Genomic DNA, 27,725 nt, shown 5'->3' with positions numbered 1-27,725 from the left:
CTTTCTCAAAATCAACTAGCACCGTGCCATTTAGACTATTGGAATGCAGTGCATTGCAATTCGGCATGGCACAAAGACGTTTTGGTCTAGTGTATTAGTGTGGGAATACATTAGACATGTCTATTGGCTAGTAAATTGCAAAGATCCATGTTAATGAAGGAGATTAGGTGGTAGGATGTTCAGACATAAGAATACCAGCCTGTTTCCACTATGGGTGCGATTGTAGCTAAATTTAGGTTGGGTGGCAAAGCTTCCATTTCTATGGATTAATTCAAGTAGGTGTGAGGATAAAAGCGTATTGCTTAAATAACTCGAGTAGGAATGCATTGGGGCCTGCCATTTTGCCAGTCTGCATTTACGAGACAGCCTCCACAATTGCCTGCACTATTATAGAATGATGTAGTTGGTCTCCATCTAGGTCAATCGGTATCCCAAGGGTAAATTACTTATTAAGGGATACTTCCTATCCCCGTCTAATTATGTGGGTTCTCTTTAGAGCTTTCTGTAGAAAGTCACAAAAACGCTGCCTCAACCACTCTCTGCCCCCTTGCGTATTGAATTTCAAGTATGATCCTGGATTCGTTTTCTCTAGTGACCAGCCAATATAAGAATTTTCCTGCTTTGTCCCTCGTTTCATAGACACAGCACTAAGAAGCAATTCATATCTGTTTAGCTTCATCTAAGGATAAAAATTTCAACACCAATCTATCTGTTTCTAATTCACACAGTATTTCCCGGTTTCAATGTACTGCTGTTACAAATTACAAGGCCTTGACCTCAGTGTTGAGTATGTTGCTTGCCTTGCCCATTACTTTGTTCTGAAGGTGTTCCTTGCACTCCCCCCAAAGCATTGCCTTCCGAGCTTCCCAGAGTGCGCATGCGGAGACCAAGCCCTCATTCATTTCAAAGACTTTAATTTCAGTCTTCATATATTGCATGGACTCATTGTTCATCTGTCACCATACATTGAGTCACCATATATTGCGCCCAGTCTCTCTATTTCGACCCAGACTTAGCTCTCCTCAGGAATGAAAGGATAAACCTATGGGAAGGAAGCAAACTCATCTTAGCCTCGTTAGATCAGTGGCTGGGAGAAAGCGACATAGTTCGCACAAGAAAGGGTCTGACGTGGTAAGAAGTATGTGTATACTTTACCACTGGGGTTCCATATGGCACACACACTGCAAAGTTCTGAAAGGAGGAGGGCAGATTAACAGTCCGGGAGGGTAGCATCTTGCATGATTCAGCCATACATGTTCTTTGGGTGCCCAGGACCTTGTCCATTACTGCATCGACATCCCCGCCAATCACTGTCATCCCCAGTGGCAACTATGCCCCGGAGCTATCAAAGGACTTTCCTAGTTCGGGGAATACACTAGTAAAGAAAGGGTTTACTTTCAGTCTAAGATGCAGTCCATAGCTAAAGCAGCTGGGCCATTGAAGAGTAAATGGTACGATGCCCTCTCTTGTGTAAGCCATCTAATCATCAAATTGGCACTAGCCAGAGGCAAGATGTCCCACAGAACATCATGAACCTCATAATGCAAGAGACTCAGGACATATGCATGGGAAGGGACCTCTGGGATCAATAAAATAAAGAAAGCCCTATATGCACTGTTCTATTCACTTGGAATGTGAGTGGGCACATAGGAGTCCCGTCACTTGCCAGCCTGGTTCACTGGACAATCTTGCTGTTTACATGCTGGGTGGCGCCAATTGTACTTTACCCCATTCAAGCTTCTATGTAGTCACACCATCTGTGGCTATCATGTTAGTGAAGGAAAGTCGAGACTTACTACCAGAAAGGGAAAATGATTACATGCAGCTGTTTCAGATGAGAGTACCTTATTTATTATTTTATTTATTGCATTTCTATGGTGCAACAGCTACCCCGAGGGTTTCCCGGCGCCTTGGATCGGTTTGCCTGAACTAAGAAATTAAAATATTGTAAATGCTACTGATTAAAAAACCAAGCTTTGACTCCCCTCCGAAATTGGAGATAGTTTGATTCCAAGCGCAGTTTAAGTGGAAGAGAGTTCCATAGGACTGGGGCCAAATAAGAAAACGAGCGTCCACCCAGACGTGCTAGCTTAAATCTGGGGACAACAAATTTGCTTGTGTCATGGACCGAAGAACGCGTGAGGGTAAGTATTTCTGGGCCAATCTGCATAGGTAGGAAGGTGCCTCATTCACATTGACCCTAAACATGTAGCAGAGTGCTTTAAATTTCACTCTGTTGGCGATTTTCAGTCAATGTAATTTCTTCAGATGTTCTGACATGCTTGTGCGCCCTGGAAAATGGAGAAGCAACCTAGCTGCTGCGTTCTGTACAATCTGCAGACGGTTAATAGTGTCTTTGTTAGATCCTGGGAAAAGGATATTTCCATAATCCAATCGAGACCCTATTAAGGCCTGTATTACTGTCCTCTGTGCCCTTTCAGGAAGTTGCCAAGGTATTTTCCTTAGCCATTTAAGGATTGCAAACCAGGTTGAGGCTGTTTTCGCGGTGTGTGCACGCATTGACAGTTTATCATCAATTATTATTCCAAGGTTGCGAGCAGATTGTACCGCAACCGGGGTCGGGCCCATTTCAACCGGTCAATGAGCGGGGCCCCAGAGATCCTTGTGATCACCAAAGATAAGTAGTTCTGTTTTTTCCCTGTTCAGTTTTAATTTATTCAAGTAAAGCCAATCGGCCATTCTCAGGAGTCCAGAGCGGAGAGGATAAATATCAGATTTATTTGTCGATGATAGGGAGAACACTACTTGCGTATCGTCCGCATAGGAATAAATAGTAAGACCCATTTCTCCGCAATTTTGGCTAGTGGGGTAACATAAATATTAAATAAAAGTGGGCTCAAAATAGAGCCCTGAGGTACCCCATACAGAGAATTCAGAATGTCAGAGGAGTTGTTTTTGGAAAAGACCTGAAAGGTCCGGTGTAAAAGAAATTGTTCCAGCCATCTCAAGGCTCTCCCTTTGATTCCTATGTCCTCCAACGTCTGAATCAAGGTATTGTGGGAAATGGTGTCAAAGGCAGCACTCAAATCTAAAAGAATGAGTGCCGCCGTGACCCCTCCATCTAATTCCTTTCGGATGGCTTCAGTGACCCCTAATAGGGTTGACTCCGTGGAGTGTCCCTTTCTAAACCCTGACTGTGAGTAATGCAACAGATTGTTATCATTGACAAAGTCAGATAACTGATTATTTATCTGCTTTTCCAAAATTTTCGAGCAAATAGGTAGTAGTGATATTGGTCGGAAATTAGAAAAGATCTCTGGGTCGCCATCTGCCTTTTTCAGCAAAGGGACTACCATTGCATGCTTCCAGTCATCGGGTATCGCAGCTTCCTCTAACGAAGCGTTTAATAAAGATCTAATTACGCCCAGAATGGAAGAATCCAACTGCTTTAAGATGGACGCAGGGATTGGGTCCTGAAGTGAGCCTGACCTGATGCTGTTAAGTATTTCTACAAAGGTCGTCTTGTCCATAGATTGCCAGCTTGTTAATACATTCTCCCGGGAGATTACCCTACTAACTTTCTCACTAGGGGAGAGGTATTAGCTACAGAAACTGTGGCCACATCATGTTTGCTAAAATGGGAATAGATCATAGTTAATTTCTCATTAAAAAGTTGGCTATGTGGTTGCATTGCGTAGTGGATAAAATCGGTGGTTCTGGTTGATGAGCGGCTCCTGCCAGGTTTTTTAAAACTTTAAAAAGGGTGCCAGAATTGCTCTGTGCGGCTAAAATGGTGTTTAGTATAATTGCCCTTGGCTATTTTGCAGGACAAATGGTAGGCATTGAGCGCTTACTTATAAGTTTCCTTATTCGCTGGGTTATAGTCTCTTCTCCACAGCCTCTCTAATTTTTTGCAGTTACTTTTTTAATCACTGAATTTTTCGGTGAACCATGGGGCAGGGGGATTGCAGGATGTACGTTTACTTAGTGTAAGCAGGGCTATGGTCTGTACAGCGGTAGCTAACAAAGCATTAATCATTTTGTAATCACTAATTCTAAGTTCAGTAGGAACAATGTCAGGGCTAGAATGTATTAACTGTGTATTGAGGTCACTTATACTAAGTTTTTGCCAGTTTCTAAACCAAACTTCTGATCTGACCACATTTTTGGTGCTGGGAGCCCAGATTTTAAAGGTGGTGAGAAAGTGGTCCGACCATAGAATAGGGGACGCAGGTTTGCAGACTATGCGATCGAAGTTTGTAAAAATCGGGTCTAGTAGGTGGCCCGCCGAATGCGTCGGACCATTGTTCCTCAATTGAACATTAAGTGCTTCTAGGTCCGAGAGAAAATTAAGGATCATAGGGCAGCTACGATCCTCCAGGTGCAAATTAAGATCCCCAAGAATGGAGAACATAGAAGCTTCCATTAAAAATGGAGCAATCAACTCAGACAAAGCAGCCGCCCAACCACCAGCCGCCCCAGGTGGCTGATAAATCAGAATACCAGTGAATGTAATTTGGGGAGTTAGGGTAAGTTTAAAGAGCCCAGCTTCACAATTGGCCAAATCAAGATTTACCCATTTGCATTGATATATTTTTTTTAAAACTATTCCTATACTTTTATAATTTGGGGGGAGGGCCGAGGCAATATCTGGCCCTGAGCTAGCATTTAACCATGTGTCAGTTAAAAAGAGTGCATCTGGCTGTACATCGGTTAAAAGATTAAAAATATCCTCTTTATGCTTAGGCAGTGATCTGCAGTTCGTACTGAGGAAATTAAACTGTTTGTCATGAGCTGTGTTCAAATCGGAGATCAAGCTCAAGGTTTTCCCGTTCTACCCTGTTATGCCTAGCTGCATATGGGAGGCGGAGAACTTACAATTCGGGCAACAAGCTGCGAGATTATCTAGTAGTAGTGTCTCACAGTTAGCATGGCATTTAGACATGAGTCAATGTAAGTCATCACAGGAGTAACTATAAGCTGTAGGAATTCGAGCAGGGGGGTGGCCCCTGGCCCCGGCCGGACGCGGACGGGCAGAGACGGGCTTGCCTTTGGCGCGCCCGCTGCGCGACGAACACATGCCCGTATAAGTAGGGCTTCAACCGGGTAGTTCGCGCCCCCGACCTCTGACCCGTGACTCAAGCCCTGTCCCGCCTTCGCTCCCTCCACTTCAAGCAGGAGAACCCGTGGTGGAACGGGGAGCCGGCAGACAGGACAGCGGGCGTCAAAGAGGTGAGGGTAGACTCATCGTGACTTTACAAATTAGTTAAAAGCAAGAGCAGCTTTTAAAAGGTAACAATGCCACAATGATTAAAAAGCAGGAGCAGCATTTAAAAAGTAACAGAGCCACAATAATTAAAAGGTTTCAGTGCAGTCAGAGTGTGCAAATCAGCAAATATCGTATTTCATACCCGCCAGTTCGCCACCTTAACAAACAACAAAACCTTTGCTGGGCTTAATTGGGACAATTTGAACAACGTGATATTAGGTATACATAGGAGTGGAACACAGAACCATGGCTGTTGATTACAGTGTCTGACACAAACATCAGCACCTTCTGTTAAGATTCTGCTAGCTGCAGTGGATCAATTTGAGGAAATTATGATCGCCGTTAAATGTATTTGGAAGTAAACAATGCCAAGCCAATGAAACAGATGAAACAACAGGTGAAAACCCAAACAAGAAACAGCAGAATCTACTTCTGAATGGAGAACAGGAAAAGCGCAGATAAACTGAACATAGCTGAAGAAGATGAAGACCCTCACGAAGGAACAGGAACGGCAGCAGGAAGGAACTCAACAGAAACAGGTTGCGAAATGTAATGTTTCTTAAAAAGAGACTTACACAGTACCTGAGCAGAAAATATGTTAGCATAAATTCTAGAAGGGAAGTGGATGAGCTAAAATGATGCCTCTCGATCAGAGCAAAACAAGAACAGACATGATGGGACATATCTATTGGTTGATAAAGGGCTATAAATTGCTTCACTTCCACTTTTTCTATCGCTCTGTTGAAGACAAATTCATCATGTGACAGTAGCCCTCTTATTTTGTGCCTGTAACACCAATCTCTTGCAACTGCCCCCCCATGCCATCTCCATGACTGCTGAGTTTGTCTAACCACGGCAAAATCTAAATCCAAAGAAATCTACTGCATAGTTAACTCCCTGATCAAACCCCCGCCCCCAGTCACAGATAACAACAACTCACCAACTAAATGCAATGATCTGGCGGAATTCTTCTTCCCAAAAATTAATAAAATCTATCTCTCCTTCCCCAATCCCCCCTCTGACTCCCCTGGCCAGAACCCGCACCTGACTTCAAACTCAACCAAGTGCCTAGAGTCTTTCCCCCTGATAACTTTGGAAACCGCACAGACACTGGCACAAAAAATAAAATCCGGCTCCCCGTGCGACCCTGCCCCCCCAGGCTCACTGAACCTTGCCAGCACTGCTATTTTCCCCACGCTCTTGGAGCTCATGAACTCCTCCATAATCAGTGGGACAGTCCCCCCAACATGGAAGCATGCTATGGTGCGGGCCCTGCTGAAAAAACCTTCTTTAGACCGGCTAATTCTAGTAATTATCGTCCGATCTCGTTACTCCCCTGGGCATCGAAAATTCTGGAGAAACACGTCAATACCACTCTGACAATGTTTTTTGAGGAAAACCATCTCCTCGATTCCTCCCAAACAGGTTTTCGTACCAAACATGGGACTGAGACGGCCTTACTGGCTGTGACTGAGGAGGCAAGACGGCTCCTGGATCGAGGAGGATCAGTGGCAGTGATCCTCCTCGATCTAAGTGCCGTATTTGATACGGTGCATCACAAAATCTTGCTAACTCGTCTTGCCAACTTAGGAGTGACCGGAGATGCCCTGACATGGTTCAATTCTTTTTTGTCCAACAGAACCTTTCAGGTCTTCGATGGCACATCACGCTCATCCATTCGTCCCTTGGGATGTGGAGTGCCCCAGGGCTCCTCCTTAAGTCCTACGCTCTTCAACGCTTACATGAGGCCACTGGCTGAGGTTGTTCGTCCGCATGGTGTAAAGATCATCTCCTATGCGGACGGCACCCAGCTGGTGGTCTCCTTGGCAGAGAAGAGCGGCCTCCAGGCGCCACCAGACCTAGCGGCTTGTCTGGAGGACGTAAAGAAGTGGATGATGAGCTCCTGCCTAAAGTTGAATGACGATAAAACTGAGATGATGATCCTGGGCACAGCCTCCCCCGTCTCCATAGAGCAGATCTGGCCATCAAGCTTGGGAGTGGCCCCACCCCCCAGAGACAACATCAAAAGCTTAGGGGTCTGGCTCGACAAGTCTCTGAGCTTTAACACACAGGCCACCTGTTTTGGCCTCCTCAGAGTGATCAAGAAAGTCCTTCCCCTCCTCTGTTTCGAGGCCAAACAGATAATTATACAGGGCCTTATCCAATCCCGTTTGGACTTTAATAACGCCCTATACCTGGGAGCCCCGGATTACACCCTACAGAAGCTCCAACGCACCCAAAACTGTGCTGCCAGAGCACTGTTGGGCATCCCCCGGAGGACCTCAGGGAGAACCAGCTTGAGGACCCTGCACTGGTTACCTATCAGGGACAGAGTAAGATTCAAATCGCTCTGCATTGCTCACCAGACTTTCTGGGAAACTGGCCCAGACATCAATCGGCCCCTGATTTCTCCCTATAGGCCGAATAAATCCCTCCGCTCTTCCACAGCATTCTTGGCCGAGATCCCCAGAACTCGCAGAGCCAGAGCAGGAGGACGCTCCTTCTCGTATAATGTTTCCAAACTCTGGAACTCACTCCCTTTGCAGCTGAGGAACAACCCCAATCTGACCACTTTTCGTAAACAGCTAAAAACTCTGCTGTTTAATGCCTAGTAAAGTAACCTCAAGAGGGCCTCATCTGTTTTCAGCGCCTGGACGTCTCAGGGCAACTGTAGCACTTTATAAATCACATTTTCATTTCATTCTCCCAAAGCCCCAACAAGCACATCTAAAGAAGTTGTAAGGTAGGTGGAGGACACTTGTCTGCCACAATCTATCCTCGCAGATATGGTCACTGTAGGAAGCTGGCTCTTCATTTGGTTTACCAAAAAGAGGTATACAGTGCAAAGAGTCCAGGAATTCCCTTACTAGTGGGCAGGGGCTTGCTCTAGCAATCCCAAGGTGCTCTTTTAGGCAGGTAGTGTGGTCGAGCAGCCTTAGGCTTATCAGAGAGGAGTCCAAGGCATTTGAAAAAACACACACCAAATAATAAATGACACACACAACTGAAGAAGGAGATCAACACCAATTTATAAAAACAATAAAAAAATACATTTATATATATTTTGGCATTAGAGAAAAATATTCAGGAAAGTATGTTTTTATTTATAAATTCTTTTCACTTTAAAAAATGGACACATCACAATTTCTGAGTTCTGTAATTTCATCCTCTGGAAGGAAGAAAAAGTTCTGCAAACACATACAGTGCATCGACTTACAGGACTAATCTCCAGGAGTTAAGGTGAGTGGTGGGCAAGGTCCAAGCCAGCACTAGCAGTACACCACCAGTGGCATGAGGGTGGCCGGGTTCAGGGTGTAAATAAGCGTTGGGAGTCCAATGCGCTTCAATGGTGATTGGTCACTCTAAAAAGAGGATGCAGGCTCTGGCTAGGAAGCAAGCCGGGATCAACCTGCAAGTGGGCACAGGCCTTACAGTGCTTGGGGTTGGGTGGGGGACACCTTTGGTCCTCTTCTCCAAGGCCCAGGGGGGACGGGTCCAGGGGTGTCCTTAGGCGTCAGACTTTTCCTTATTTTCCTTAACAGAGCAGTCACGGTTGCGGGGGCCTGCGTGCAGAGCCCGCAGGCAACGTTGGGGAGCCCAGGAGGGGTCAAACCACAATGGACTCGAGCTCTGGAGGGCAGGGGAACCTATTTGGCACAGTTGATTCACTTGGGGCGACAGGTGCAGCGGTGGCTTTGGGTGTTAGGTTTCAGCGGTCTTCAATCTTCTCTTTTGGAGATTCCTTAGAACAGGTTCGCTGCTCATGGGAGGTCTTGAGACTTTTTCGAACCAGGCAGTCCTGCCAAGTTCCTGGAGTCTCAGCTTTAGAACAAGTTACCTTTGGCACCATTTTCAACGAGGGATGGAGACAGGCTGCCATGGTTGGAATGAGGTCATCTGCTTCTTCTCATCTCAGCCTTTGCAGCTCTTCGTATCCTCTCTCTTCTTAGGTGGTCCGGATCTGCTTCTCTGGTGCCAGGGGCTTCCGTAAATACTGAATTTAGGGGAATGTAGATTAGTAGCCAATGGGCTACTGACCCTTGGGTTCACTACGCCCCTATATGACCACTTTCTGTGGGAAGTGGGCATAACCCTGTTCCAGAATTCCTATGTATGCCATCACAAAGAAGGCTACTTCTGAAAAATCGAGTCCACCTCTCTGTAGCTTACTTTAGGGGTAACAAATGCAAAAAACAATTGATGGACAGAATGCAGAACAATGTCATAAATTCATTCCAGTACAGAGATCCGGGCCTAAATCCATTGTTTTTTTTGCTCCCCATGCCATTCCAGTTTGAACCCAGCCATAGGGAAATCAGTCTTGATCCTGCGTCCAATGGGAACAGTCCAGTGCAAACTGCCAGGCCAGGTACTCCCTGGATTGGAAACCAGCATCCTAGGACCGGTTTCGGAGTTTCACCTCCTCATCAGCCACAATAGCTTGACTCCAATGGCATGGAGAGCACGGGACCCACTTCTGGGCATACCTGTCCCACTCGGGGTGACAAATGCAAAAAGAACAATTGATGAACAGAATGCAGAACAATGTCATACATTCACCCCAGTAAAGAGATCTGGGCCTAACTCCATAATTTTTGTTATCCCCTTGCCATTCTACTGAAACCCCCAGACCGGGCCTAGAATCCTTGTTTCTGGTCCAGGGAGCACCTGGCTTGGCAGTTCAGGCTGGACTGTTCCCATGAGGCACAGGGTCAAAACTGATTTGCATATGGCCAGGTCTAAACTGGGGTGGCTTGGTGAACAAAAGAATGATGGATTTAACCCAGATCTCTTGACTGGGGGTGAATGTTTTGATTTGTTCTTCATTCCGACCATCAATTGTATGTATTTTGCTTTCTCACCTTAAGGGTGGCACTAGCCTGGAGGTGGCATGCCTACCTGACTAGTTAATTTTTCTGCCTGTCCAGGTGCCATGGGGGTTCTGAACAGGAGGGTGGCTTCCTCTCCTGTGCGTGGAGGCAGATTCACATTCCAAAGGCGGCAGTTTCTTTGGAGTTCGCCAGCACAAAGAGGCCAATCAGCAGGCCATCTTGTGGAAGGGGGTGTTATAGGTCTCCTGAGAGAAAAGACTCTCACCCTAGGAGGTCAGAAATCATCTCAAGGGCAGGCTGGCAGCAATGACACCAGAGGCTGGTAGTTTTTCAGGGGGCACCTCTAAGGTGCCGTCTGGATGCATGTATTGGTAAATCCGTCACTGGTATCAGTGTGGGATTACCAATACGAGATGTTTGATACGAAACATCCCTATTTTCAGTCAAGCCATAATGTAGCTGGGGAACTTGTTTTTACCGGTGTCCAACACATGTTTTAAAATGGCTTCCCAGGTCACTTGTACTGTCACTAATATGACTGACCAGCGCAGGGGCATATCTGCTCATGCAGGTATGCCATCACGTGTGATATGCAGCACCTTGCCTTAGCGCGGGCAGGCCTGCTGTATGGCTGACTTACAAATATTACATGCAGTGGTGGGGTACACACAAGGATGTGTGACATGTCACGTTTTAACTTTTGCCTGCACCAAGACACGCAGCCTACAATGGCAGTCTTGCATGTGCTTGGTGACTGGTCCCTTAGGGTGGCACAATTCATGCTGCAGCCCGTAAGGACCCTCTTTAGTACCCCCGCCCTAGGGATCAGGGTACCATTTACTAGGGACTTACAGAGGGTGCTAATCGCTTTGCCAATTGGGCAGTTTTGGGACAGAGCTCTGGCACTGGGGACTTGGTTAGCAGGAACCCAGTGCACTTTCAGTCAAAATCCCATCATGTACCAGGCAAATAGTGGGGTGTCCAAGTCAAAAAAGAGCACTTTCTTACAACCCTTTCACCGCCACCCCCCCAAAAAAAATTAAAGAGGATGAAACTAACATCTAACCTTTCCCAAGATTCTTCATCTTCTATGTTGAAGAACCTGAAAGGGCCATCTGCACTGGCACGGTCAGTCCCAGGTCTGTGTTCCACTGTAAAGTCCATTCCCTGTAGAGATATGGATCACATCAACAGTTTGGGGGTTTCACCTTTCATTTGCATTAGCCATTTTAGAGGCCTCTGGTCAGTTTGAACAAAGAAGTGAGAACCAAACAAGTACAGCCTCAGCTTCTTCGAGGACCAAATCACAGCAAAGGCTTCCCTCTCAATGGCACTCCAACGCTGCTCTCTGGAGAGTAACCTCCTCCTAATGAGAGCAACATGTTGGTCATGTCCATTATCATTTGTTAGGGATAAGTCACCTCCTATCCCATGTTCAAGGGCATCTGTCTGCACTACGAACTGCTTGGTGTAATCTAGAGCTTTTAGAGTAGGTGGTGAGCACATTGCTTCCTTCAGAGTGGCAAAAGCCTTTTTTGAGTGTTCACTGTCCAGTTAACTTTCTTTGGCATCTTCTAGGAGGTCAATTTTATGTGGGGGGCGACAAATGCCCCATATCCCTTCACAAACCTCCTGTAATACCGAATCAAGCCAAGGAATGCACAGACTTGGGTCTGGGTGGTTGGAGCTACCCAGCCACAATAATCTGGGTCTTGAGTTGTAGGGGTTGAACTTGGCCACCACTGTCAAGGTGGCCCAAGTATACAACTGAACCTTGCCTTGATAGTGAGGCCTTCACTTCTCAGCGCCTCAAGGACCTTGCCAAGGTGGATCAGGTGATCCTACCAGGTGAAGATAAAGACAGCAATATTGTCAAGATAAGCTGCACTAAAGGACTCTAACACAGAAAGTACTTTATTCACAAACCTTTGGAAGGAGGCAGGGGAATTCTTTAGTCAAAAGTGCATAACAGTAAACTGATAATGACCATCTGGGGTCGAGAATGGGTTTTTCTCTTCTGCTCCAGGGTTCAGACCTATCTGCCAGTACCTGATGTCAAAATTACTGAGATATTTGGCTGCCACTAACCTGTCAATTAGTTCATCAGCCCTAGTAATTGGATGTGCATCAGTCTTTGTCACAGCATTGATGCCCCCGTAGTCCACACAAACCTCAACTCTTTCTTTACACCCTGGGTGTCAGGTTTCAGGACTAAGACAACTGGGCTGGCCCCAGGGCCCTCAGAGGGTTCAAGGACTCCCACTTCCAACATCTTCCTTACTTCAGCTTTGATGCACTCTTTGACATGATCAGACTGCCTGTAAATGTTGTTTTTGACAGATAGGCTGTCCCCAGTTTCCACATCATGTGTACACCAGTTGGTCTAACCATGGGTCAAATAGCAGAGCTCAGCATACTGATGTAGGACTTGCTGTTGGGCAATGAGGGTGTCTGAAAAGACTACTCCTTCAACTGACCCATCCTTAGCTTTGTTGGAGAGGAAGTCAGGGAGAGGTTCACTCTGCTTCCGAATCCTCATCTGTGACTATGAGCATGGTCACAGCCCTGTCTTGATAGGATTTAAGTTGGTTAAGATGGGTGACCTTCATGGAGCTCCTTCAACTGCCAGGGTCCACTAGATAGGTGACTTTCCCTTTACTCTCTGTGATTGGGTAGGATCCACTCCATTTGTCCTGGATAGTCCTAGGAGCCACAGTAACTTCCCCCAAAGTTAAGCTTGTCAATTGCAGAAACAGTCTTCATCCTTTTAGTAGACTAAAGCAGGGAAGGATTGGGCTGGTTGGGCCAGAAATGTGAAGTACTGCTGTCGGCACCAGTGGCATCACAAAATAGTACAGGTGACATCCTATTCAGGGGAGCAATCATGTTTCCTGATACAAACGAGCTGAAAGCCAATCAACTAGGTTGCCACCTCAAGTCTAGCCAATAAATAGGGGTGAAGATCATTATAGACCCCAACCAAAGCAAACCGTCATCCATAAACCCACATTTTACAATCAATAGCTACAAAAGTACAGATGTTTCTTCATCATACCCCAGAACACTACATGGATTGGTTTAGCAAAATCAATCTGAAAGAAAGCTATCCTACCTTGCAGTAGAACACAGCACTGGGTAGTGCCTAGTCACCCCCCACAATGGGGGAAACCCTTTGTTTTGGGGCACAAGTCAAGAATCTCACAGCTGTAGCACTGAGAAACATTGAAGGATTTTAATTTGCCTATTGCGCTTTCCAGGGTGGGACATAATTCCTTTTAGTATTCTTAACATTAAACGTTCTGACATCCAGAGGTCGAGACTGAAGTTTGGACAAAGTCAAGTACTAAATTAACCATGTGTGAACCAGTCAATCAGCTCCTCTACTTTGCTGTACTCTACCTACTGCCAGCCCCGTTCTAGAGATTTTCTTTTCCAACCATTATTTGCTGTGGGCAAGACTTTGCTCATCTTGTTCAATAAATGGAGATGACATGGAGATTAAATGGAGAAGTAAGCTTTGCTATACCACACCATATGCTATATACTGGGTACCAAATGACAAATCAGATTTTGCAATGTGTTTTTGTGTATCCGGTTATCATACTGAGATCTTTTCACTGTATTTTCCCCATGCTTTATTTCAAAATTTATCAGGCACTCTGGGCCTGTTCAGGTCCAATTAATTGATGATTGTAATTTTGGAAATTATAAAAGTCATCCCACCTCAAGTTAAAACTCTGGTTTCAAACATTTAAAACACTTCTACATCCAACATCCAAGTAAATGGAAGATTCAAGAAAGTCAGGAAATTTAACGGTAACTTAACTTTAGAGAAAATTTATTATGCACTACTCTGTATGAGGTGCCTTCTAGAATTGACATTTGTGTCACCAAGTGTTTTACCGCAATATGTAGAATGTGTCTTTTTTGATACCACATGAAGTGAAACATCTGCTGATTACTCTACATAAATTAAACTGTATATATATTACCTACTGGCGGTCGCCAGTAGGTATATATAGTTAGGATTTTTTTCCTATGGGATTTCTGAAAATTCTATGTCAAATAACTTTGGCGTTTGTGGACGGAATTGGCTGAAATGTTTAGGAAAATGGCACATTTTGTTTCTGAGCAGCCCCTGAAAATTTGGGGGGGTTTCGTCAAGGGGCGGCCGAGAAAAAAGGGGGGTCCCAAAACGCATTTTTCCCATTCATTTTTCCATAGGGCGGTTGGAATCACTTAGCTTGAACGGCTGAATGGATTTACACGAAACTTGGCAAAATTGTAGATATGGTTTGCCTGACGTGCCTTTGCTATGTCTCAATATATGTGCTCCAGTGGATTTTGAGAAATTAACTTTTTAAAAACAGATATATCTGTGACAGCGCTCCGGTTAGCGCCCCGGTTCGCGTACCTGACGCGTAACGGAACTTCGCGAAGCGAAGCTGATTGGCTCTCCGGTGTCTGTCAACATTCTAAACAGTGCGGAGCGGCCGCCATCTTGTGTCTCGGTAGGATCGAGACACAAGAGGTGGGAAAAACAAAGTGGGAAATGAGCATAAGGGGGCAGAGTACATCCTCCCTGACCCCCTAGGTTTGATGAGGGGGCTTTAAAAGGGCCCCGCGGGGCAAAAAAAATAAAAATTATTATCCTTTTTTTTGCGGGGGGAGCGCCCGGTACGCGCACCGGGAAGCGGTCCGGGGAGCGTAATATACGGGGAAAAAAAAGAATGAAAGAATGCTCAAATATTGTATGTTTATTGATTGTTCTTTTTGGTGTATTTTTAAAAAAATTTTTTTATTTAAGTACCAACATGTAGGTACCAATGCAGAGTCTAAAAATAAATATACACTGTTTTCTTTGTAGAGATCTTGCATGTTGTTTCAGAAGTTATTGTGGTATATGGAATTCATAGCATAGTCTGTGAGGAAAGCAGAAAGAACATGGAGGCAGGAGATGATAAAGAGATGTTAAATACACATTGGAGATAATATAGTGGGAGAAAGGAAGTAACTATTAGCAAACTTACTATGTAACACAAAAAAAGTTGCACAGTATATTTTAAGTCTCAGTTTATATTTTATCTTTTTCGGTACTATTTCATAATTTTCATATTAAAAAGAATAATGTCTCAAACAATTTTAACTTTTAAAATTTAAATTTATTGTTCTGATTTTTCATAATCTAAGAGAATTTGTAGCATTAAATCATCAGGAATGTCCTCCTTTTCATTCCAAGAATCACATTCACATTCTTCAGCACATTTTAATAATTCTTGGTCTACTGATTCATCCATAAAGTCTAGTTCTTCTTTTTCTTGGTTTGGATTGCTTTCAGTCTTAATTTCAAATGAAATTGTATTTTCTTTTGGCTGTGCTTCCATTTTCTTGCTGTAAATTGCATTAAAAAATATATCAGTGGAGATAGGGCACTGTTGGGTTTAAGTTCAGACAGGTGCTTGTGAGTTTTTAACAGTGAAGTAATCTTTGGGCAGTGCATGGTTACAGGCAGGAAGTAAAACTATTAAAAAGTGTCTGTGAGGAAGCCTAAGTAAATTCATAATTATACCACAGAAGCCTAACTCAATCAATAATTTAAATAATTTAGTCTTTCTAAATGACTAACTCTTATAGAGGGACAGTATGTAACTATCTGAAAATGTTTTCCTTATTTAATTTAAAGTGCATAACATAGTTCTCCTTTCAAATTTTTAAAATTATATCTTACCTTTGAAAAAGAAGTTAAAGTTCACAGTCAAAATGCTCTTGAAATGTACTTCAGGAAGTAGTAGTCAAAATGGCTGTGTTTCTCTGTCTTTCTTTATATATATTCAGGTACATAACCAATCAAATGTCATGAAATAATAGTAGAAAACGAAAGTAACATTTTAATTGGTTGTCAATTCTAACACTTCATATGTGTTTCTGTCATGTAATTTACCTCAGGATATTTAGTCAGTCCTACAGCATAATTTTCTCAATGGAATTCCATCAAATTTGGGTAAATGGTAGGGACTGCTATGTAGTAGGGCCTATTCTATATTTGATGAAAGTGTCTCCAGTGGTTTTTCTGTAGATTACTTTCCCACCTTTTTTTAGCGAGCGCTCACCGGTGCGCGCACCGGTACGCGAACCGGCAGCGTTACGGGAGTCCTCCATTTTGTGTATCGGTAGAATTGAGACACAAGATGGAGGGGAAACAATGTTCGGAATGGGTAGAAGGGGGCACGGTAGACACTTTGTGACCCTCTAGGTTTTCTGAGGGGGGCTTAGAACGCTGATATATGCAAAAATAAAAAAATAAAATTTGAAAAATTTCGCAGGGGAGCGCCCGGTACGCGCACCGGTAAGCGAACAGGGGAGCGTACTTCGGTGAAAAATAGTGAAAAAAGTTAGAAAAAGATAAACGTTTACAATGATCAGAGGTAGGGTAGCTCTGAAAAGAGCTATTGGGTTCTGTGGCTGATTTAGGTACCTACAAGTAGGTCCAATGCACAGTTTTAAAATGAGGAGGAATATTCTATTCCCTTCATCTGAGAAGTGCACACCATCTCCTCTGTAGATGTCTTGCATGTTGTAACGCAAGTTATTCTTGTATATTGAACCCATTCTAAAGTCTCATGTAAGCAGAAAGAGATTTATTCACATGTTTCCGTGCTTTCTCAAATTGTGGACAAAATTGGTTGGAACAGTTCCATTTCTTTCTTTGGCATATATTGGAATATACCAAGGCAGTTTGGGGAAAAAGTGTCATCAATTGATGAAAGGTGTCCCTTAAAAGCATTTCCAGTCCAACCCCAGTCATAGTGCCCAAATCATTTCCACCACAGTGCACTATTAAGAGGTCAGGGTTTGGCAGATGCATAAAACAATTATAATAAAAACATATAAAATATATTTTTCATTTAAAAGAAGAATACATTTTACAGCTTTTGATATTTGCTATTAAAAAACCATTGAAATTCACTGAAAAAACCATAGGTTATAGACCATATATAGTTAGGAATTAGCATTTACAAAACCTTGAAAATTCACTGAAAAAACCATAGGTTATAGACCATATATAGTTAGGGATTAGTATTTACAAAACCTTATTTTACTCACACAAAACCATTGAAATTTGCATATATAGTTAGTTGCACTAACTATATATCGCGCACCCGCAATCCACTGCTGACGATGTCACATATTACATCATTCATGACATGGTCAGTGACATCACTGATGACATCACTGATGACATCTCAAATGACATCACTGATGACATCACTGATGACATCTCAAATGACATCACTGATGACATCACTGATGACAACATCCAGTGACTATGTTTCTGTAAAGGTAAAATATGTCTTACATATTGGAGAATGAGTGAATGTATAAGTGTCTGGATGAAGTATTTAGTAGGTGCATGACTGACTGTATGAGTGAGTGATTAAATGTGTCTCACTGAGTGCATGGGTTAGTGACTAAACTGTCTTAATTTGTGCATCTTTATATCTGTTGTTCTGTAAACTGCTGCATGTGTTTATCAGTAGCTATATGAGTAACTATATGGATTATTGATTGGTTGCCCAAGTATTTGTATGGGAGACTGAGTGTGTGTGTGGGTGGCTTGGAGGTGTATGACTCTGTGCATAGATGTGTGAGCAGTTGATTCACTAGATGTATGGGTTCAAAAGTGCATGTGGAAACAGCTGTATGGGCGGTTGACTGTGTGCATGAGTGTATTGGTGATTGAATGGATATCTCAGTGCTACATGTCAAAGTAAGTACATATGTAAAGCACAGTACATGTGAGAGTTGACATATATTAATAACTGTGCATAAGAGCCAGTAAATGTGTGAGTGGCTGTATGGATCATTGTGAACTTGTATCAGGGATTGTATAAGAGAGTAAATATGTGTTAGTATATGTTTGAATAAGTAAGGTGTGTATAACTGTATAGTTGAGGAAATGGAGGTGTGATTGATTCTTTGCATGACTGACTAGGTGTGTGAGTAACTCCATGGATGAGTGACAGTCTGTAAGTGTCTGTTTACACTGATTGTATCTAAGGTTATATTAGAGTCTGAAGAGGTTCATTGTATTATCACATAAATGATATCATCAGTGATGTGATCAGTAATGTCAAATGAAATGTCATCAGTGATGTCATTTGAGATGTCATCAGTGATGTCATCAGTGATGTCACTGACCATGTCATGAATGATGTAATATGTGACATCATCAGCAGTGGATTGCGGGTGCGCGATATATAGTTAGTGCAACTAACTATATATGCGAATTTCAATGGTTTTGTGGGAGTAAAATAAGGTTTTGTAAATGCTAATCCCTAACTATACATTGTCTATAACCTATGGTTTTTTCAGTGAATTTTCAAGGTTTTGTAAATGCTAATTCCTAACTATATATGGTCTATAACCTATGATTTTTTCAGTGAATATATATATATATATCTCCATATGCGTGAGTGTTTTGAAAAGCCCTGTCAAACTACCCTTTTCAAAAGCCCCCACCCATCACTAGCATTAAAGAGAAAGGCCTCTAAATAGTTAGAGAGGAACATGCATCCAGAGGTACTGTTAAAATAAATGACTAACACGAGTTGCAAAGTGCACACCGTCAGAGAGGTTACCTTGGCACTAAGTAAGTAATCAATTATATTTCGTAGTTAAAAAAACACAGCTAGCAAATATTCACTAGATAATTCATAAGACACCATTAGGATAACAATATTAAAAATGTACTCCATAAAATGATATAGTGTTAAATAGCATATAAGCAAGTGTAAACAAGTCCCAAAATGCATGACTAATAAAACACAAAGCAATCAGAAGCATTCTGTGAAGAGGGAAAGAGTTGCCGGCACCTGTTGCGCGCATGAACAGTTTATGCTGCGGGCTCTCATAGCCACGAGAGGTGTTCAGGGCAATCCACCTGGGGTCGACAATGCTGGCACTGGAAGAAAGTAAAAGAACAACACAATAACATAAATAAAAATTATCATCTAAATTGTGATCTCTCGCTCTCACAAACACATACACGAAGAAACATGGCAACAGCAATAAACAATTCAAGGTGTTGTTTTTGCTTTGCCATCCTTTGGCAGACTCATATATTCTATCTTAACTGCCCAGACTCAAATGACATATAAAAGTCAATTATTAAGAATGTGTGCAAAATAGAAAAGGGACATTATTAATACACTTCTCAAGAAGAAAACTATTCCCCAATTGAAATGAAACAATTCTATATTTGCACATACATGGAATTAACTGTATTTTGTTAAGGTAACTATATTTTTCTTGATTAATTGTGTAATGGCGTAAGGTGTAACAACGTAGACAAGCATTAGCTAATAGGTCATTTTTAAATTTCATATTTTGTTTAATTTAATTTTCTGTATAAATTCATTCTTTTGTAAACTACGTAAAATGAAAAACAAAATGAGTGCACAATAAAAAATATACAAAATAAATTAGTAGGCCAGCAGCCCAGGCACACAAGATCTCGCACTCAAGCGAACTACTTATCAGGCAGCTGTGCATATGTGATCAGGAAAATGCCTTCACTCATGGTGCAAGAGAGTCAGTGGATGAAGTGAGCTAACCCACGACCATTATGCATTCTGTGGTGGGCCGTGGCAAAATGTGAATTATATCTAAACAGACCAGTGGATGAAGAGGGGAAACTTAAACTCCTGTATGTATGTGTTTATGTAGGTATTTCTATTAACATTTTTTTCAATGAGGCAGTTAAAATAGCCTACACGTCTGACCTAAACATCACATGTGTTAGCAATCACCTGGCTAGATGCAACACAAGGACTTTAGATTACACTACAATATTGAAATTTCTCGCCAATTCTTTTCAAGTAACTCACTCTTTATAATATTCCTTATAACTCAATTAGAACTCAACTGAAAGGTAAACTGAATAACAGGAAGTGAACAAAATAAAGACAAGGAATGAGGCATTTCAATGCAAACCAGGAAAACGTGCTCCTGATTTATCCCACCCCCTCTCTCGGTTGACAGGACATGCACAAGAAAATTTAACGAAAAGATGGCAAAACAACTAGGTTCATACATCTTCACTGAGAAATTGCCATACTGTTAAAAAGTGCCCTGTAAATATCTGCATTCCGTCCATCAACTGTTTCGCATTTTGTCATCTCGAGTGGGATGGGTATGCTCAGACGTGAGTCCTATGCTCTCCACACCACTGGAGTCAAGCCATCCTGGCTGAAGATGGCTGATAGCCTGAAACCGGTCCTAGGATGCTTAATTCCGGTCCACGAAAGACATGGCTTGGCAGTTCGAGCTGGACTGTTCCCATGAGGCACAGGGTCAAGGCGGATTTGTATATGGCCATGTCTGAACTGGGGTTGCGTGGAGTGCAAAAAACGATGGATTTAGGCCCAGATCTCTGTACTGGGGTGAATGTATGACATTGTTCTGCATTCTGTCCATCAACTGTTGTTTTGCATTCTGTAAGTATCCAAGGCAAAAGGCTACCTCAACCAGAAACTAGGATATTAGTACATCTCAGGCACTTGAAAACCAAAGCCAAATTACAAATTCAAGGGTATGCTCTACCCATAGATTGGGCTTTAATGAACTTGTATGTATGGAAGTTTCCAAAGAGGAACACACTTAGTTTCACATTAATGTATTTGCTACAATTTGCATAAATTAAGTGAACAATTTCATATTTCCAAGTGGGCATACTTGTAGGCAAATAAAGTAGGGAAGCCACAGAAAAACAATTGTTAAGAATTCCGAGGTAACACTTTGTGCACAGACCAAGCATGCATCCAGACTCTCACAAGACTGTGTCTCCATGCTTTCTTTTTCCAAGCACTCCATTGCCATTTCTTTATCTCAACTATTGGACTACATGCCAGTCATACATATCTTAAGTCAGACCTCAATCAATCAATCAATCAATCAAAGTATTTGTATAGCGCGCTACTCACCCGGAGGGTCTCAAGGCGCTTGGGGGAGGGGGGTCCTCTACTGCTCGAACACCCAGGTCTTGAGTTGCTTCCGGAAGGCGAGGTGGTCCTGGGTCAGGCCGAGGTGGATTGGGAGGGAGTTCCACGTCTTGGCAGCCAGGTAGGAGAAGGATCTTCCTCCCGTTGTGGCTCTTCGGATGCGGGGGACGGCGGCGAGGGCGTGGTTGGTCGATCGAAGCTGGCGGGAGGGAGTGTAGAAGGTCAGGCGGTCGTTGAGGTATCTTGGGCCTAGGTTGTGGAGGGCTTTGTGTGCGTGGGTGAGAAGTCGGAATGTGATTCTCTTGCTGACGGGGAGCCAGTGTAGGTTTCTCAGGTGTGCAGAGATGTGGCTGTGTCGGGGGATGTCCAGGATGAGTCGTGCTGAGGCGTTCTGAATGCGCTGGAGTCTTTTCTGGAGTTTTGCAGTGGTTAAGGCGTAGAGGGAGTTGCCGTAGTCCAGTCGGCTGGTGACGAGGGCCTGGGTGACCGTCTTCCTGGTTTCTGTGGGGATCCACCGGAAGATCTTACGTAGCATGCGTAGGATGTTGAAGCATGACGAGGAGACGGCGTTGACTTGTTTGGTCATGGAGAGGGAGGAGTCCAGGATGAAGCCTAGGTTGCGTGCGTGGTCTGTCGGTTTGGGTGCGCTGCCCAGGGCAGGGGGCCACCAGGAGTCGTCCCAGGCTGAGGGCGATGACCCCAGGATGAGGACTTCCGTCTTATCGGAGCTCAGTTTCAGGCGGCTGTTCATCATCCACTCGGCTACGTCTTTCGTCCCTTCTTGTAGGTTGGTTCTGGCGGTGGCGGGGTCGTTGGTGAGGGAGAGGATCAGCTGAGTGTCGTCGGCATAGGAGAGGATGTTGAGGCTGTGTTGGTGTGCAATGGCTGCGAGGGGGCTCATGTAGATGTTGAACAGCGTGGGGCTGAGTGAAGATCCTTGTGGTACTCCGCAGATGACTTCGGTGGCTTCTGATCTGAATGGGGGGAGGCAGACTCTCGGTGTTCTTCCGGTGAGGACGGAGATGATCCATTCCAGGGCCTTCTCCTGGGATTCCGATGTTGTTGAGGCGCTGCACTAGGGTGCGGTGGCAGACCGTGTCGAAAGCCGCGGAGAGGTCCAGGAGGATGAAGGCCACTGTTTCCCTGTTGTCGAGCAGGGTGCGGATGTCGTCGGTGGCTGCGATGAGGGCGGTCTCGGTGCTGTGGTTGGCCCGGAAGCCGGACTGCGAGTGGTCGAGGGATCCATTCGTCTCGAGGAAGGCGGCCAGCTGGCTGTTGACGGTCTTCTCGATGACTTTGGCAGGAAAAGGAAGGAGCGAGATGGGGCGGTAGTTTTTGAGGTCGGTGGGATCTGCTGATGGTTTCTTCAGTAGGGCGCTGAGTTCGGCGTGCTTCCAGCTCTCTGGGAAGGTGGCGGTGTTGAAGGAGGCGTTGATGATGTCCCGTAGATGGGGTGCGATGACGGAGTTGGCCTTGTTGAAGAAGTGGTGCGGGCAGGGGTCAGTTGGTGATCCGGAGTGGATAGAGCTCATCGTGCGGATGGTGTCTTCGGTGTTGATCGGTGTCCAGGCGCGGAGCGTGGTGGGGGGCGTTGGTGCAGTCTTGGGGTGTGTCGGCTGTGTGCTGAAGCTGTTGTGTATGTCTGCAATATTGCTGTGAAAGAATGAGGCAAGAGAGTTGCAGAGGTCTTGCGATGGGGTGATGTCGTTTTTTAAGGTGCTGGGGTTGGAGAGCTCTTTGACAATGTTGAAGAGTTCCTTGCTGTTGTGGGCGTTGTTGTCCAGTCGTTCTTTGAATGCGGTTTTCTTGGTGGCATGGATCAATCGATGGTGTTTTTGGGTTGCGAGCTTGAGGGTGGTCATGTTGTCTGTAGTAGGGTCTCTGCGCCAGGCTTTCTCGAGGGCCCGGCAGTTCTTCTTGGAGCTCTTGAGTTCGTCGGTGAACCAGGAGGCTTTCTTGGTGCCGGGTCTGGCAGGGGGGGTTTTCAGTGTCTGCGCAGTTGCTGATCCACCTCGTGAGGTTGTTGGCGGCTTGGTTGGGGTTCGCTGAGCTGGCGGGAGGGTTCTGGCTCAGGGCTGTGGCGAGCTGGTCGGCTGTGATCTTGTTCCAGCTTCTGCGGGGGACCTGTTGCTGGTGGTGGTGGAGCGTGGTCCTTCTGAAGCTGAAGTGGACACAGCTGTGGTCTGTCCAGTGGAGTCCGGTGGCGTGGCTGAAGGCGATGTCCTTGTTGGAGGAGAAGACGGGGTCAAGCGTGTGGCCGGCGTAGTGGGTTGGGGTGGTCACCAGTTGCTTGAGTCCGAGGTTGGCGAGGTTGTCCAGCAGGGTGTTGGTGTTGCGGTCGTTGTTGTTCTCCAGGTGGAAATTGAGGTCCCCGAGGAGGATGTAGTCAGCGGAGGGGAGAGTATGCGGGCTGATGAAGTCGGCGATGTCTTCGCTGAATTGTGTGCGTGGTCCCGGGGGTCTGTAGATGAGGGTGCCTCGGAGGGTGGTCTTGGGGTCGGTGTCGATCTGGAAGTGCAGGTGTTTGGCGGCTGTGAGGGTGTCGTCGGAGCTGGTCGTGATGCGGATGGTGTTCTTGTGGACGATGGCGATGCCTCCAGGTGATCTTGTATCCGTCCGGGATGGCGATGGTTCATCCATGTTTCCGTGAGGAAGGCGACGTCTGGCGCTGTGGTGTCGAGCAGGTTCCAGAGTTCCACGGCGTGTCTGTGGACGGAGCAGGTGTTGAGCAGGATGCACTTCAGGTGGTTGCTGCTGGTGCTCGTCTTGGCGGGTGCCGTGCAGGTCCGAGTGCAGGAGAACTTGCAGGGTTGGCAGGTGAAGGGTCCGTGGGTGTGTCCTGGTGTGGCTCGGTGGCAGCCGGGGGTCCGGCCGGTGTTGAGAGCGTTGAGGGTGGCGGTGTCGTACGCTCAGCGGGCGGGCTGGCATCTTCGGGGGCCAGGGGTTCTGGCGCGGACGGGCTTGCCTTTGGCGCGCCTTCGGCGCACAATCAGCACGCCCGCTGCGCGTCAACGCTGCGCGTACGCATGCACTCTGCCATAAATGGAGAGTGGGGAGGGGAGGGGCGAGGGAGGAGCAGCTGGGAGGCGGGAGCGGGGTGGCGGGAGGGGGGGGGCAGCGGTGCGGAGATGCTGGAGGAAGCGTTAGTGGGGCCGCGGGGGAGCAGCGGCAGGGAGCGGGGTGGGGCAGGGGACGAGCGGAGACACGGGGCACAATTGGCGACAAAAAGGGTTACAGTACTAAACAGCCAACTCAGGTACAGAACAAACTTCACAATAAAAGCAACACTTCACAATAAATGCAAAAACTTACAGGGCACAAGGACGGCGGAACGAGTAAGCAAAAGCGGCAACAAAAGGGCGGCGATACAAGTACTTAGCACGAGCAGGCACAGAGGGCAGGCAGGGGCCGGAGGCAGGGGCCGAGCTCAGGGCAGCAGGAGGAGGCCGGGCACACTCGGGGCGGGCCACACAGCGGGAGGAGGGAGCGACCGGGTCTGACCAGGTCAGATCAGGTCACAACTCCTCGCCCGTGAGCCGCGCCTTGTCAACCCTAGTGGGAGGGAGGAGCAGCTGGGAGGCGGGAGCGGGGTGGCGGGAGTGGGGGGCAGCGGTGCGGAGATGCTGGAGGGAGCGTGGGTGGGGCCGCGAGGAGCAGCGGCAGGGAGCGGGGTCGGGCAGGGGACGAGCGGAGACACGGGGCACAATTGGCGACAAAAAGGGTTACAGTACTAAACAGCCAACTCAGGTACAGAACAAACTTCACAATAAAAGCAACACTTCACAATAAATACAAAAACTTACAGGGCACAAGGACGGCGGAACGAGTAAGCAAAAGCGGCAACAAAAGGGCGGCGATACAAGTACTTAGCACGAGCAGGCACAGAGGGCAGGCAGGGTCCGGAGGCATGGGCCGAGCTCAGGGCATCAGGAGGAGGCCTGGCACACTCGGGGCGGGCCACGCGGCGGGAGGAGGGAGCGACCGGGTCTGACCAGGTCAGATCAGGTCACAACTCCTCGCCCGTGAGCCGCGCCTTATCAACCCTAGTGGGAGGGAGGAGCAGCTGGGAGGTGGGAGCGGGGTGGCGGGAGGGGGGGGCAGTGGTGCGGAGATGCTGGAGGGAGCGTGGGTGGGGCCGCAGCGGCAGGGACCAGGGTGGGGCAGGGAACGAGCGGAGACACGGGGCACAATTGGCGACAAAAAGGGTTACAGTACTAAACAGCCAACTCAGGTACAGAACAAACTTCATAATAAAAGCAACACTTCACAATAAATGCAAAAACTTGCAGGGCACAAGGACGGCGGAACGAGTAAGCAAAAGCGGCAACAAAAGGGCAGCGATACAAGTACTTAGCACGAGCAGGCACAGAGGGCAGGCAGGGTCCGGAGGCAGGGGCCGAGCTCAGGGCAGCAGGAAGAGGCGGGGCACACTCGGGCGGGCCACGCGGCGGGAGGAGGAGGAGGATGAGAAGGAGGAGGAGGGTCAGGACCTTGATAGATATTGAGGACATAGCTTTGAAGATTTGTCCATATGGAAGCCAAAGTAGCAATGCTTCTTCATTAATTAACAAGTCTGCAATTTACTGTAAAATAATCTGTTTTGTTAGTTGCTCAGAATAACGTGGAAACCAGATCAGTGATTCTCTAGCCACAATGGAATTCCCTGTCGGTTTCATTGATACAGTGATCCTGTGCAGGCCTAGGCCCTACAAGACCATACAGAGCACAGGTTTGCACAGCCTACTTATGATCCAGGACATTACCATCTATAGGTTGCATTAAAAAAATATTCAATCAATCGAAGCTTAAGCCTTCAAGCCCCCAGCTGCAGAAGACAGACCATACACTGTCATAATGCAAAGGGCCTACCACAGCTGCCCTGGATTAGTGTTTTTTCGTGGAGCTTAACTTTGCTATGCCAATGCATGTGCAAACAGCGCTGCTGCCAAGCTCCTGTCCTTAACCACCAGGTCAACATTTCTTTCTTCAATGTTTGAAGGATGGACATCTAAATGAGCTTCAGACAGAGCTGGAGGACACTGAAGTCTGTGTAAGTCAATGCATTAGTGGTGCACTTTCCCAAAAGGGAAATTATATGGCCTGTTTCCCGTAAACATTGCGTCTAATCTGTTTCAGGGCCTTTTGGACATCTTTGGTGGACTCAGGCTTCGTTGGAGGTGTGGGGCGAGATGAAATTAGGAATTTAGTTCACAGTGAAAGAAAAACAGTGAGAGTGAGGAAGAGAAATAGCTTTAAATCAATCATTAAAGAGTGTGGGTGAGGGAGTGTGTGAGTATGAGAGAAAATGGGTAAGAAAGAGGGAGAATAAGAAATAATAAGAGTTAATGAGAGAAAAAGTGAGTAAGGAATAAAAAGTATGAATTAAAATTAAGGATAATCAACTTAATATTACATTTCTAGATATAAACTGCTACTACCACATATTACCTGAAATGAAATCTTTCCCTCAGGATGAACTGTTTATAGAAGGAAACAGTTCTATCACTAGTGAAGTACTAAAACGTTTCTCCTAACAAATAAATAATATCCATAACGTAATATCAGACCTTTGAACTTCATCAGACCATATGCATGGTTTCGACTGCTTTTGTGGACCATCTACCATAAAATCTTGCTTTTCAGACTGCATATCATATGTATTTGAGGTATGAAGTGAAAACGAATTGCCTACTGTTTGATGGATAGCGTTGAGGCAGTTAATTTTCTTCCTTTTCATCATCTTTTGGACTGCTAACATACATTGGTTAACCTTCAAGCCACATGTTCTTTAATGTCTATGTTCTGTCTCTAACAGCAGTAGAGTACCTTTTTTATTTGGATTCTACACTCACACTGGGGATTTGGGTGGTACTGTTAAAGGTTTCAGAAATGCATGGTTATTGTTGCTTTATGTATGAATTAAAATGTTCATACACACTTTGAAAAAATCTGAAATCATGATTCTGTGGCACCCTATGTATGTTGAGGCCTCTACCTTTGGCCTAAGACACTAGACTCATTGGTTGATCTATCTGTATCAAATTCTGGGTTTGGCTTAGAGCAGATTTGCCCCTTGGATGCATACATATGAATTATGGTGAGCATTTGTCTCCTAACTGTAGAAATCTTAGCTATGCTATGGAATCATTATCATCATCAGGATAACCACAAAAGAGCTTCTAATCAAATAAGATGGAACATTACACCAACATACAATCTGGATGCAGAATGAAGATCTCAAAAACAAAATAAACTGTGTGTATAGAACTGGCAAAAAAGGTAGTTACTGCTGATATAATTAGAGGAGTCATGGGAATAAATAAACATTCCTCAATGTGAACTGGAAAGTGGGTTTGTAATATAACCTACTAAGAAAGGATCTCCTTACTATTTTAGGCAGTGTGGTGAAAGAGAAAGATCTTCTCAGTTAAGAGACACAGTGAAACACTATAGACAATGGAGGAGGTTCCCACAACTAAAACTAAAGTACTAGAATACAAAGTCAAAGAGACCAATGCAGCTGCCAAGTTGTGGGATTTGTGAAGAGTTCAAAGCATTGTGTACTGAAAATTTCTTAGAACATATTTTATAAACAGGATTAGAGAAATACAGAGTGGGGATAAACAGCTGGTACCGTTGTGCATTTTAGGCAGAAACCATAAA

General features: G+C 45.4%; 1 protein-coding gene across 1 annotated transcript in view; it reads right to left on the bottom strand.

Annotated features, from left to right (window-relative positions):
• Positions 1-27,725, bottom strand: part of ALG6 (ALG6 alpha-1,3-glucosyltransferase) — a 336,619-nt gene that overhangs the window by 176,636 nt on the left and 132,258 nt on the right. The window contains exon 4 of the mRNA XM_086953531.1: positions 18,936-19,024. Coding sequence (XP_086809657.1) covers positions 18,936-19,024 — 89 coding nt within the window. The remainder of the gene's footprint in view (positions 1-18,935; positions 19,025-27,725) is intronic.

This window comes from Lissotriton vulgaris, chromosome 1_1 (genome assembly GCF_964263255.1).
Source record: "Lissotriton vulgaris chromosome 1_1, aLisVul1.2, whole genome shotgun sequence".
In the NCBI taxonomy this organism is placed as follows: Eukaryota; Metazoa; Chordata; class Amphibia; order Caudata; family Salamandridae; genus Lissotriton; species Lissotriton vulgaris.
This window is presented reverse-complemented; position numbering and strand designations above follow the sequence as displayed.